The following is a 13502-nucleotide window of genomic DNA, read 5'->3' as shown; positions in this document are numbered from 1 at the left end:
AGAGTGTGCTGGAGTTCTTACACCGACACCAGAAACCCTCAGTTACGTGGAAATAAAGCATTTTCACTGATTGTGTGTGTGTGTACATGTAGGACACATGTGATCACAGCAGCAGGATCTTTGTCTCAATGGGAGACGTTCTCCAGGTTGGCTGCAGCTCAGCAGCTTACAGGCTGTTAATCAGCTTTGGTTTGAGAATAGAAGCAGTAAGAAGTGGAGCAGTCTGAGAACACAGACAGTGGAGGCAGACAGACAGTGGAGACCGGCAGACCTCAGTGTGTTGAAGCTCCTTCAGGTGGGACTGTCCACTCCTCACGGCTGCAGGTGAGTCTCACATCCTATTTCATCTGCTTTCATTTAGTTTGTCAAAAGTGTGTAGAAAACTTTAGAGCTTCGTCTGAAGTTTTTAACATGCCTCACACACTGTTGAGTCTGTAAAATGATTCAGGAAGCCGGCGACTGTCTGTAGTGTTTTCAGAGTCACCATTCCGAAGGGGTCTTCTCTAGTTTTTTGACATTTCTGACATGAATCTTTCGATATGTTCAGCTGGGATCTATTTCTAGCTGTAGCTGATTGGCTCTGAATGAAATGCTGCAGCTTAATGGAGGCTCATTGAGCTCAGTGCACGTGGCAGCAGACACAGTCAGGACAATAGTTCTGCTTTAGTGGAAAAAACCTGCAATTGCACAACATCATCTGTCAGTGTTTTTACTTTGTACGGTAACATGATGAATCATCTCTGTTTGAGAACTGAAGCCTCTGTAGACAAATAGCCAGATTAAAACAGCTGAATGTTCAGTTTAATGACGATCAGAGTCCACTGTGTTGATGTGAGACGTGTTTTGAAAAATATTTTCACACCGACTGGGATCTTTGGCCTCCTGTGGATAAAAACGAAGCTTGTAAAATGGAGTGTGTGTGTTTGTGTTTTCTTGCAGTTGATGAGACTCCTGGCTGCATGTGAGGATGAGTAAGAGGGGGAGGAGGAGGAACAGCAAGAGGAGGAAGAGCTCCAGCAGCAGCAAACGTGAGTGGGAGCTTTGGACGCAGGCGAGGGTGATGTGGGGTTAATCCGCCGCTTAGCTGAGTCACATTTTCCCACACCTGCACAGCTGAAGGTCTGCGCACACACGAATCCTTCAATGAAAGAGAATAAACAACCTCTGTAAAAAGACCTGGTATGAAGGTCAGGCAGAATAGATAATTTCACCTTCGTCCTTCAAACTCAGTCTCTGAACAGTATTTGTGTAATGAATGAAGACTGTCTCTTTTGTTTACTTTCAGAAAGCGTCTCTCCGTACATTTTCCAAAAACTGAACAAGAATAACGTGAGCTACAAGGATGACATTGTTGAGAAAGGGGAAGCCGACAGTCTCCGGAAGGAGAACGTTCTGTCGGGCTCTGAAGACGAGGAAAAGTACGACAACGCTCCGCCGAAGGAGAAACGCTTCAAACAGGATTATCCCGTCAACTCATGTCCAAATCAAAAGACGCATCAAAGGAAAACCGCAGAGGACGAGGAGAAGGGGGTAAAGATCGTGACCTCGGTGTCCCTCAACGGCTCGGACGATTCTTCTCCGAAGATCATGTTCCAGCAGTGTCATGAGCCGTTCGGCGAAAGCCCCCTGAACTCCTCCGCCCCCGTCACAAACATCCTGAAAATCAACTGCAGCGGGCCGAACGTCCGGCTGGAGATCCGAGAAACCGTCCAGCTCAACACGGCGGGCATCAAGACCACGTTCGTCCTGACGAACGACGGCGGTGCCGGGATGTTCTTCAAGAGCGAGTGCGAGAGGACGTGGACGCCCGGCAACGAGTCTCCCGTGAGGCAGCCCCACGACGCCGGCCTCCACAGCTTCGAGGCGCCGCCCAGCCCCCCGCTAGTGTTCAACATCAGACCTCCGGAGAAGAGGAAGAGCCTCTGCAGCGAGCAGTTCTGGGACATTCCTCCTCCGCAGGAGTTCGCAGACCTTCAACACGCCACGCTGGATGAGCTGTCACATGACCTGGCCTCGTGCAGGATCGACGCTCCTCTGCCCGTCCCCGAAGCATTTTCAGTCCCGGCGGAGGAGCGAGCAGATCCGGCTCCTTCCTGCGATCAGTTCTCAGAGTCGGATAACTACGAGCCGTCGTTCATGAGGCCGTCCTTCTCCACCAACAGGTCCAGCTTCACCAAAGACTTCATCAGCTGTCAGAAGAGACGGTCCTGGATCCGAAACAACAGCATCGCCACCGTCCAGCGCAGGAGGTGTTCAGTACCGAAGAAACGGCGGCAGACGTTTCCTGGAGCAGACGACAGTTCGGGGATGATGCAGGAAGATTTCATGATGCCGTACACCGAATCCTTTTCCTCTCTGTTCATGTGTTCGCTGCCTTATCAGACGGAGAGGTTAGGAAGGATCCACCAGCCCAGTGACAGGCTGTCGGCATTCAGCGCAGCAAACTTTATCTCTTTACAAACCAAGAGGGACAGCCACACCGGGAAGCAAGCTTTACTGAGCCCGTTTTATATGACCAGCTCAGAAGAAAATCCCGATGAAGCGTTTCCTGTCTATGAGGTTTGTGGAAGACGCAGCAGCAGCAGGCAGGCCCGAGACTTCAGGAAGGACGCGGGAAGTTCCGACATGGACGACTGCGAGTACAGAGTCATTCCCAGTGAGCTGGCGGACAGCGGCTTCGACCAGGAGATGGGGGAGGCGGGATATATGAGCCCTGAGGCTCTAAGTCAGAGAAGCCTGGCGATACAAATCACCCCTCCGTCCTGCAGCGGCTCCGAGGAGCACATGCTGCAGAGTCACGACCTTTTACCATTCCACAACAACACCGACCAGCCCACAAACCCTGTCCCCTTCCAGCACAGGAAGTCCTCCGTCACCACGGTAACTGCTGGAAACCGGGAGCAGATTTCCCTGCACCGCGGTTCAACGTCCTCGTCGCACCGCAGGGTTTCTGTGAGAGAACCCGGCATGCCCCTTCTGCAGAACTTACAGATAGAGAGCACAGATGAAGTCTCAGAGGAAACTGAACCTGTGAGGAACACAGTCGACACAGGAAGTGTCAATGAGGCAGAGGAGCGAGGAGCTGCAGAGGGTCCAGACAGACCTGCAGAGGGTTCAGACAGAGCTGAAGTGGTTCCAGACAGACCTTCAGAGGATCCAGACAGAGCTGCAGCAGCTCAGAGCTCCACAGACACGGCCATTTGTGTGAGGGAGACTCGAAACAGAGCCGACAAGCAAATCACGTTCAGATGTAAGCCGCTGCAACTTCCAAATGAACTACGTAGAATTCACGTCAGGTGGTTCAAACTCACAGTTTATTGTGACTTTTCTTCCAGCTCTCACAGAGAGTAAGGAGCACCTGAGGCCCGTGGCTCACAAAGAGGCGGACAGCAGCTCGGACCACTGGGCCAAGAGGAGGAAACTCTTCAAGGAGAGCAAGCAGTGCAGCTCTGCAGCAGGGAGCTCCATCACCAGCGACATCACGGAGGAGTCAGGTACATGTGGGCGGAGGAAGCTCCTCCATCACACCAGCAATGGACTGTGTGGGTTCCTTCAGAAAAATCCGAGGCGTCGACGTTTTAACTGCAGAGTCTGGAAGCGATTTGACCAGCACATCCCACAAATGCTGAAACTGAGAAACTAGAAGAATTTCAAGACTTCAAGCAAATGCCAGTATTCCTATTTGTGTCAGGATTTTTGGTTAAACATGTGTTTCCAAAGTGATTCCATTCAAATCAAGTCAGACACAAAATGTTGTGTATGGGAAGCAAATAAGTGTAACAGACAGAACTGAAGTGTAGTTTGTGAGATGTAGTCAGTCTGTAGAGGAGGTGAGGCTGTCAGGTCACCGGCGTGTGCGTCTTCAGCCCCACCTGTTGTCTGCATCCGTCTCTGTCTGTCTGCTTCACCTCATGTTCCCTATTATCCTATTAACCAATCCCCCGGCAGCTCCTTCCTTCCTGAGTTGCTGTTGCTAACCAGGCCAAGTTGTTTATGTTTAGTTTCCATGGAAGCTGTCAGTGTCGAAACTATCCCACAACAGATGCTATATAACGCTTAGCGCTTCGCCACATAGCTTACTTGATCAGCTAGAGATACTGGTATCAGTGGCAGTGGCGAATATCAGTGTTCATCATGGTAAGCGAGTTAGCTCGCTTAAGCTGTCGACAGTAGATTATGGATAGACATAGCATCCTTGATGTCAGCCAGGTTAGCATCGTGAGTACAGAATGAGACGGCAAACCGAGATGAGACATGAGCTAAAGCTAACTAGCAAAGGAGCATCTATGTTCAGTGTCTCTTTTTAAGGCCTCGTGAAACATCATGAACCACCGTCTATTTTGTGAAGCCACTAGATGGTACTCTCTGGTCATCATCTAAAACCAACGTGACGAACCCGGCGGCCATTTCCATAAGTTGATAAACAATTTCGCAGTCAACAGTATTATGATGGACAGTTTGAGCGTATTTCAATCAGTCATCATTTGAAATTCCTCCTAATTACTAAAATTCTGAGTTTCTCTCAAGGTTTACAACCTTTTACTATTATTTTTTCAGCCCTCATCAAACAGTTCTGTGTCCCTCAGAGGGAGAAGATGATCTTATTATTATCAAATAGATGAACTAAGAGGAAGTGCTTTCTGAGCTGAAGTGTCGAATACAGTAACCTGTTTATTCAAAACCACGAGGATCTCCTGTTTAACTGTTGCTCAGGAAAACTTACTCATATATTTGTCCACATCTGGCTGTGATGATTGAACTCACAACCTCAGGTCAGGATGGCGAGACGCTCCAGAGGGCTCAGTGATCTCCGAACTTTTCCAGAAACCAACACAAGATGTGAAGGTGTCGATTCGTCGCCCAATTTCTGCCTCATACCATAAACGAATGAGCGTCATCGGATTAACTCTGCTCGTCCAAACGTCTCCGGTTACTCAGTTTCTGGTGTTGTAGGAACTGTGTTTGGCACTTAATGTACCGTCTCCCTTACTTTGTCATTCTCATTAATGTTAAAGGGTCTCTTCATTGCATAACACTCACCGAGTTGTATGGGGATCTTTTAGGAGTGTGAAGCATGAGTTCTCTGTTCAGTATCAGACCCATTGCCTGCTTATATCTGAGATCGTCCTGCTCTGCTTCTCCCTCCAGTGTCCGAGGAGACTCGCTCTGTAGACGTCACAGTCATAGACGAAGGCGACAGAGGTTTTTATACGGATACGTTTCACTCCTCCGCCTGGATTTACCAAGGAGACGATGTGGTCACAGAAGCCATCCATCCCAGCCTCAACTCCAGAACGCGTTCCATCTCCAGTAAGCCGCTAATCTTACTAATCCTTACACCGCTCACACAGACAACTGAATTTGTGGATCAAACTGAAACGCATTGCTGTCCTGATGCCAGTCTAACGCCTCTCTCTCTCAGTTCGGGATCGGACCGTCAAGATCAGCAAAGGCACGGGAGAGTACCCCTGGGGCTTTCGGATACAGTTTTCTAAACCCATTGTGGTCACAGAGGTTGACACAAGTAAGTGAATTCACACTCACAGTGCCGACAGCTGATAATATTCACCTGTTCCTCTCTGTCATCACTCCATGGATTTTGGCTTGTGTGTGTTGCATGGCACTGAAAAAACAGCTGAGGCAGAATAGACGTTTCCACACAGTGAGAAGTGAAATCACAGAGATGTAGAAACTTTTCTTTGTCCCAAGTTGATGGATCCAGAAAGAGCTAATGGGGGCCAAAGCCACCTCATGCAGGATCAGGGTCTGAGACCCCTGATTTACAGCTCAAGCGTCAGGAAAAGAAGCGTACGGCAGATGGAGATGTCCTCCTCTGCAGGTTGTCGTGTGTGTTGTCTTCAGTGTTCACTTCACCTCTTGATGTGTGCTGTCATAGCGTGCTGTTTGCGGTTTCATTACAAAAACAAGCAACAGCCCCGTACAACAACTGCATGATTTTCCGAGTTTCATGGACATTTTCAAAACTTTGCCTTGTAAACTTCAAACTTTTTTGAAATGAAAATGCAAAAATGATGCGTTGTCACTTGAAACGTCTACATAAATATGAATATAAAAAAGCCAGTGGGATGACACTGTACTAGGTTGTGCAGCGTCCTGTCATGTCATTGATAAGAAGGACTCTTTCAAGACTTTTATTTTATCAGATGAGAGATGTGTCATGAACTTTTGAGGGTAATTCTTTAAAGAAACACTCCCTGCGATGGCCGGGAATCGAACCCGGGTCAACTGCTTGGAAGGCAGCTATGCTCACCACTATACCACCATCGCCATGTTGGGACAGAAAATGTGGGATCTCTTAAACTGTGTGATTTTACTTCACTGAGATTTATAAATTGTTTTACACACACACACACACACACACACACACACACACACACACACACACACACACACACACACACAGTTTCAAATAATGAAACAATGACGAATATTCATCAGGTGAAACAGAACTTGTGGTGACTTTGAATTAAAAAAGAAACTGTGACATTAAGTAGCGTTCTGATCTTCCTGGATTATACCACCAAACTGATCTGTTGCTCAAACTTTCAGAGGTTTCTTGTGTCACATCTCAATAATGACAAGATTTCATTTGCTTCTAATTAAACATCCAATTGAACCATTGATGGATTCATGTATGTAAAGCTCTTTTAAACACAAGGGGATTATTTTAAACTCCTGAGGGAAATTGCTTAAAGGTGAGACTCCCTGCAGTGGCCAGGAATCAAACCCAGGTCAACCGCTTGGAAGGCAGCTATGCTAACCACTATACCACCATCGCTCAGATGTTCAGTTTTAGTCATCTATGAAACTGTAAGTCAGTCTTTGTGACTTCATCCATCCATCCATCTTCAACTGTTTATCTCCGACCGGATCTTGGATCAGGCATGGAAACGTGCACGGAACGCACACTGCGTGAGCCAAAAGCCAAAAGCCAAAGATGTAGCAAAGAAGGAAACGTGTGCGCTTTCAGTTGCTTGTATGACCCAATGCTCATGACCATAGGTGAGGGTAGGAGTGATACTGACCGTTAAATCAAGAGCTTCGACTTTTGACTCAGCTCCCTCTTCACAGTGATCTGCCTCTCAATCTCTATCTCTATCCTCTCCCACTCATGAACACCTGAATGAACTCCTCCACTTGGGCCCGGGTCTCTCCAACTTCTTTCGGTCGAGAACCATGGACTCAGATTTAGAGGGGCTGATCTTCATCACTGTTGCTTCACACTCGACTGTAAACCACCCCAATGCGTGTTGTAGGTCCGGGTTCTATGAAGCCAACAGGACAATATCATCCACAAAGAGCAGAGATGGAATCCTTTGGTCCCCAATCCAGACCCCCTCTGGGCTACTCCAAGCAATTCTGTACATAAAAATTATGAACAGAACTGCTGACAAACGGCAGCCCTGTCAGAGTCCAACCTGCACCAGGAGCCAGTCCGACTTACTGCCAGCAAAGTTTACCAGACTCCTGCTTCGGTCATACACAGACTGGATGGACTCCTGAAGAACCCCCACAAGATACCAGGAGAGACACGGTCGAACGCCTTCTCCAAATCCACAAAACTCGTGTGATCGCAATTACCGTTTGTTTTTTATTCATCCAATACAAAATAAATAACACATCAATAAATATTAATCAGGCGAGGCAGAACTTTTGGTTTCTTTGAATTAAAAAAGAAACAGTGACATTAAATAACCTTTGCATCGTCCTGGATTATAGAGCCAAACTGATCTATATCTCAAGACTTCAGAGGTTTGTTGTGTTGCATCTTAACAGAAACGGGATTTCAACTGCTTCTCATTGAACATCTAATTGAGTCATTGATAGATTCATGTATGTAATCACAGAATCGCCGTATCTCATAAATGCTTGAGGGGACTATTTTAAATTCCTGAGGGAAATCACTTAAATTATTGTTCCCTGCGATGGCCGGGAATCGAACCCGGGTCAACTGCTTGGAAGGCAGCTATGCTCACCACTATACCACCATCGCTGTGTTCTTGGTGCATAGTGTGCACTCTGTTGCACTGCTTATATGCAGTGTTCAATGCAGCTCTTTGTGTGTGATCTTGTGTGTTCAGATGGTGCTGCTGAGGAAGCAGGTCTGATGGTGGGAGATTACGTCCTGGCTGTGAATGGGATCGATGTGACCAGCATTCCTCACTCCGAGGCCGCTGATTTAGCCCGACAAGGTTTGTTCTGCTCCCCCACCGCGGCGCTGCAGTCCGATCCCCACACTCACTGTTTTCTCTCCTGACGTTCCAGGTCCAGACATCCTGACTCTGACCATCGGCTCGGACATCGCCCGGGGTCCCAACACGCCCCGTCCTGCATGTCGGGGTTACCTCCACAAGCGGACGCAGAGCGGCCTCATCAAAGGCTGGAGGAAGAGGTGGTTTGTTCTCAGACACGACTGCTGCCTTTACTACTACAGACACAAGCGGGTGAGCGGAGGACGAGAGGAGGACGAGCATCACTCTGTGAACTGACCCTAACCCAAACCCCAACCCTGACCCTGATGTGTCGGTCACAGGACGAGGGCAGACGGCGGGCTCTGTCCGTGGTGAAGCTGGAGGGGGCCGAGGTGGGGGCGGACACCTCTCTGGGGAAACCTTTCGTCTTCAGGTGTCGGCCTCAGTCTGGTCAGCGAGTGTTTTTCTTCTGCGCCACCTCCAACCAGGAAATGAAGCGGTCAGTAAACCACATCTGAGTGGACGCTGTCAGACACTGCTAAATGTGCAGTTCAGGCTAAAGTTCATGTTTCTTTCTCATTGTGACTGTTCAGGTGGTTGGAAGCAATGCAGAAATCGATCCAACCCATCACACAGGTAATGAGCCTGAACCTGTGGTGGAGCTGTCCGGCCGTGCAGCTGCAGCTTCATCACCTCAGGCTTCTGCTGTGTGTTTCAGAACCATGTGTGGGTGGACGTGACCAGACACAACTCCAACCTGCCTCCTCTGGCCGTGAAGAACCCCGACTGCCTGGGTCTGCTCCACAAGATGGACAAGAGCAGGGACACGTGGCTGCAGCACTACTGCATCCTGAAGGACGCCTGTCTCTACATGTACAGCGGCATCCGTGCAACTCATGCACACGGTACAGACTGCGGGAAGCAACAGCTGTCATATTTCTGTTTTATTCTCCTTTCCTGTGACTGAGAGAGAATGCTCTGTTCACGTCTCCTGTGTCTTCAGGTGGGATCTACCTTCAGGGTTACCAGGTGAGAGAGCAGCCGTACGGATCCAAGAAGTCCACCATCGAGCTGAAACCTCCCTCTGACGAATTCAAGACGTTCCACCTCTGTGCTGAAAACCCCACTGAGAACAAGAGGTGAGCGCCTCACGATGTGCTGCTCTTCTGTGTGTAACTTCTCACATGTTAATGCTGCAGACAGGAAAAGAGCTGGATCTGGAGCAGGATGAAAACGCTGATGTGTGTGTTGTGTTTTCTCCAGATGGATCTCGGCCATCAAGGCCTCCATAAAGAAGTGGCTGCCTCTGCACCAGGCCCTGCAGGACTACATGAACCGACCGCCGGAGGAGACCCGGATGTGAGGCCCGGCCTCGACACGTCTGCGGCGGCAGATTTCTGCACTTTATCAAGTGTCTCTGCACTGAAGTGTGTCTGTAAAGAGTCCAGGTGTGTGTGTGTGTTACACAGGACTCCAGGTGTTCAGTCCACAGGGATAAAGTTTGTAACGTCTCCTCTTCTGTCATACAGAGGTTATTTTGACTTTGATTTGGAACATTTCACTGTTTTATATGTCCTGAAAGTTAATGTTGACATTTTTACACAACCAGATAATTAATGTGTGAACCGTGTGTCAGCGCCAGATATGACCTACCTCCTGTTTCTACAGGCCTAACACACACTCACACACACTGGTCAGGTATGTTTTGCTGTGAAGAAGATGGTTGAAGGTTTCTTTGTGTCTCGATGCTTTTTATACTGATCCACTGTAAACATGTTTGAGAGCAGAAATGTCCCCTCCGGCTTCCTGTAGAACGATACCACATCAGAGCATTTAGCCAAATAAATTCCACGGTGGAAACCTTGAAGGTTATTTCTGTTTTTTCTTCTTTCTGCTGACTGAATGATGCCTGAACGGCTTCAAACCAGCACAGTTAGCATCACGGTATATATAAGACCTGGGTCTAAATGCCGATGAAACCCTTTAACCCTGGCATGATGAGCCGATTATTAGCAGGTTTAAACAGGTTTTGGGGCAGTGTGAAAGGGGCTTTAGTTTCACACAGACGACCGTCCTGTAATGTCATTGATATGAAGGACTCATTCACGATTGTCTTGTTCCAATGGACGAGAGAAGCCATAAAGTCTTGAAGAAAGTTCATTAAATAGAAAGTTCACTGCGATGGCCGGGAATCGAACCCGGGTCAACTGCTTGGAAGGCAGCTATGCTCACCACTATACCACCATCGCCCCCCTGAAGTGTCTACCAACAGCTCTGGAACTGTTCTTGTGATTTCATTTCACACAACACTGAAAGATTGCTTTACACAAACACACAAAACACACTGTGTCAAATAACTCTGTATCTGCTGAGACTGAGCTTAAACTCCAAAACCTTCTAAAATATATTGATTGAGAGCATCAATAACAGTTTATTGGTTTTATTAGTTTGCAATGGCCCATTAGACAGCACACATTTGATATGTTTACGCTTTGATGTTCCTCGAGGATTGACTACCTCAAAATCATCCACGTACAGACCAAGTGCGATAGTGAATTCATCTCCTGAAAGTGAGGCGTTTTCAATAAAGTACTGCCCATCTTCACATGATCTGGATTCCTGTGGAACATGGACCTTTTGTGACATTACTATGTCTTAAGGCCGTGTTTCCACCGGACGCGTTGAACGTGACTGCATTCCCGCGGCAAATGGTGGCGTTGGAGGCAGAGAGCTTAAAGGAATACTCCACCCAAAAAACGATTTGGCCTCATTTTCTACTCACCCTCATGCTGAGAAACACTCTGGAGCACTTTTTTGACGTTTCAAATGCAGTTGGAGATGTTTGGGGATTTTCGTTGTCAACAAACAGGGACCGACAGAGCCCGACAGAAAAAATGGTCCATAAAATCCACAAAACGTTCCCATTTTCCTTCATACTGCTCGTCCGCTGTAATCCAAGTGTCCTGAGCGCATAACGTCCATAATTAATTCTTAACGAGGTCATTTAGTACATTTTAAGAGCCCAAACAGGGCACTCTCATACAGCTCCATTGCATGTCTGCGCGCGCACCCTGAACTACGGAAGCCGCGGCAGACCAAGCCAGATGCTTGCGTGCTTTCAGCGACTACTTTTCTAAATTGCAAGCGTAGAAGAAGAAGTTCCGCTGTTTATATTCTGCTGTGAGTGACCGAGCTGTGGACAATCACAAAAGTGATTGGCTACTGTTTTAAAGCTTTGAATTCGGCGTCCTGCTGAAAGGGCACAAGCGTGTTGCTTGGTCTGCCGCGGCTTCCGTAGTTCAGGGTGCGCGCGCAGACATGCAATGGAGCTGTATGAGAGCGCCCTGTTTGGGCTCTTAAAATGTACTAAATGACCTCGTTAAGAATTAATTATGGACGTTACGCGCTCAGGACACTTGGATTACAGCGGACGAGCAGTATGAAGGAAAATGGGAACGTTTTGTGGATTTTATGGACCATTTTTTCTGTCGGGCTCTGTCGGTCCCTGTTTGTTGACCACGAAAATCCCCAAACATCTCCAACTGCATTTGAAACGTCAAAAAAGTGCTCCAGAGTGTTTCTCAGCATGAGGGTGAGTAGAAAATGAGGCCAAATCGTTTTTTGGGTGGAGTATTCCTTTAACTTTTCTGTATTCAGAACACTCTTCTTCACTGCGTCACACACAACAACAGGCAAGACAATACCGCCCTCTGGTGGCATAACCCGGGAATGCATTCAATGACTATACCACATATCCCTCTTTTTTATTTAGAATAACAGTCCTATATTAAGAAAATAAACATTTCTAAAATGGAACACAACCAGGACTTGTAAGGCAACTGATACGAGCCATTCCATCATAGCAGCTTTTTTTTTTTTTTTTTTTTTTTTTAACTGAGTGAGGATTTTAAAATGTAATTATTTTGATTTTACTGTATAACAAATGAACAGTCCAATACGAACATCAAATCATGAACATGCAAATGTCCTCACTCACATCACCACATCACCTGTCCCTCTGAAAATCAAAAGTTCAGGTAACATAGCCCTCCAGCCAAGCAGGTGGCTGAATGTGCCGGCGACCCTGCCTGGGAACAGGAGACGCCTGGGCCCGTTGGGGTGCAGGAGGGGGCACAAACACATCTTCTGGCTGGACGACAGCACGCGCATGCGTGCGAGAGTCAGGTGCCGGGGTAGATGCAGGTGACAGGTGCATAGCGTTCCACACTCTACTGTCAGATAGTTCATATGTGGCAGGGCCTTTAAGAGCCACAACTCGCAGAGGCTTGGTGAATTTGAAGCATCCTTTTTGTGTTATGCCAGGCTTCCTAATCCGCACGTAAGATCCACACTTAAACGCAGGGGATTGTGCAGTCTGACGCTCATCAGTGTATTTCTTCACTTTGGCTTGTTTAAGCGCCACGGTGTGTCTCATGGTCTCAAGCCTAGCAGAGGGAGGAGGCGGCGCGACCCCTTTAATGTTCAGCTTGGTACGGAAGGGGCGACCATGCAGGAGCTCAGCAGGGGAGATTTGGGTCACTGCATGGGGAGTGGCACTATAAGTGAGAAGGAAATCAGAGACAAAGGACTTCCAGGGCTTTCCTTCAATGGTCGCAGTCTGGAGACAGTCCTTGAAAACTTTGTTCCAGTGTTCAACCTCACCATTACTCTGAGGCAGTGGTGGGCCGTCAGGGCCTGCAAAGCCTTCTCTGCTGGCCTAAAAATTATCTGAATTACAGACTGATGTAAATTATATTTTGTCCATAAATAATTAATAAATGATTCCAAACGGTATGTTCCAGTTCCTTTCATAGATTTCCCATGGTTGCGCTGCTTCCAGACATGTTTTTTTCATATTAAATGATTTAACCAATCAGATTCCAGGCATCATCTGTTGCTAGGGTCAAAGAAATCTGCTCGAGGCCTTCGCTATCCGTTCCTGATGGCGCAGTGAAGTAAAGTGAAGCGTCAAACAGACAGCTGCTTCAACCAATCAGACAGTTGCTTCAACCAATCAGATTTCGAGTTGGCGACTCAGCGCCTTCTCGCTTCTAACAACAGCATATCCAGGCCCTCTGATTTACATTCACCAAGAGATACAGTAGGGGGCGGTATGCACCTAAGTTGTTGGTCGCCTACCTCAATTATTCCAAAGAAGAAGAAGAAGAAGACCTGAAGAGAAATAAAACTTATGCCAGAAATACCACAGGGCAAGCTGGACTTTCAGCCCTGGCTTTATGGAACTGAAACGCACGGATAATCTATATGACAGAGCAGTTGAACTCTTTT

The 13502-nt window shown here is 47.6% G+C and overlaps 1 protein-coding gene, 1 long non-coding RNA gene and 3 other non-coding genes across 5 annotated transcripts; 2 read left to right on the top strand and 3 right to left on the bottom strand.

Moving 5' to 3' along the window:
* Positions 1 to 3198: 3198 nt before the first annotated feature.
* LOC115383249 (uncharacterized) lies at positions 3199 to 5304 on the top strand. Its single transcript, XR_003930659.1, has 3 exons — positions 3199 to 3250; positions 3336 to 3494; positions 5149 to 5304. It is a non-coding gene; the product is annotated as an uncharacterized LOC115383249 (long non-coding RNA).
* A 912-nt stretch (positions 5305 to 6216) lies between these two features.
* Positions 6217 to 6288, bottom strand: trnag-ucc (transfer RNA glycine (anticodon UCC)). The gene has a single exon. It is a non-coding gene; the product is annotated as a tRNA-Gly (tRNA).
* Positions 6289 to 7942: 1654 nt separating this feature from the next.
* Positions 7943 to 8014, bottom strand: trnag-ucc (transfer RNA glycine (anticodon UCC)). The gene has a single exon. It is a non-coding gene; the product is annotated as a tRNA-Gly (tRNA).
* On the top strand, positions 7947 to 8731 carry LOC115383399 (pleckstrin homology domain-containing family A member 5-like). Its single transcript, XM_030085579.1, has 4 exons — positions 7947 to 8031; positions 8103 to 8213; positions 8287 to 8465; positions 8555 to 8731. The coding sequence occupies exons 1-4, from the start codon at positions 7947 to 7949 to the stop codon at positions 8729 to 8731; spliced, it is 552 nt and encodes a 183-aa protein (XP_029941439.1).
* A 1659-nt stretch (positions 8732 to 10390) lies between these two features.
* trnag-ucc (transfer RNA glycine (anticodon UCC)) lies at positions 10391 to 10462 on the bottom strand. The gene has a single exon. It is a non-coding gene; the product is annotated as a tRNA-Gly (tRNA).
* Between the last annotated feature and the right edge of the window lie 3040 nt (positions 10463 to 13502).

This window comes from Salarias fasciatus, assembly GCF_902148845.1.
Source record: "Salarias fasciatus chromosome 7 unlocalized genomic scaffold, fSalaFa1.1 super_scaffold_4, whole genome shotgun sequence".
Classification (NCBI taxonomy): domain Eukaryota; kingdom Metazoa; phylum Chordata; class Actinopteri; order Blenniiformes; family Blenniidae; genus Salarias; species Salarias fasciatus.
The sequence above is the reverse complement of the archived record's forward strand: the minus strand, read 5'-3'. Positions and strand labels throughout refer to the sequence as shown.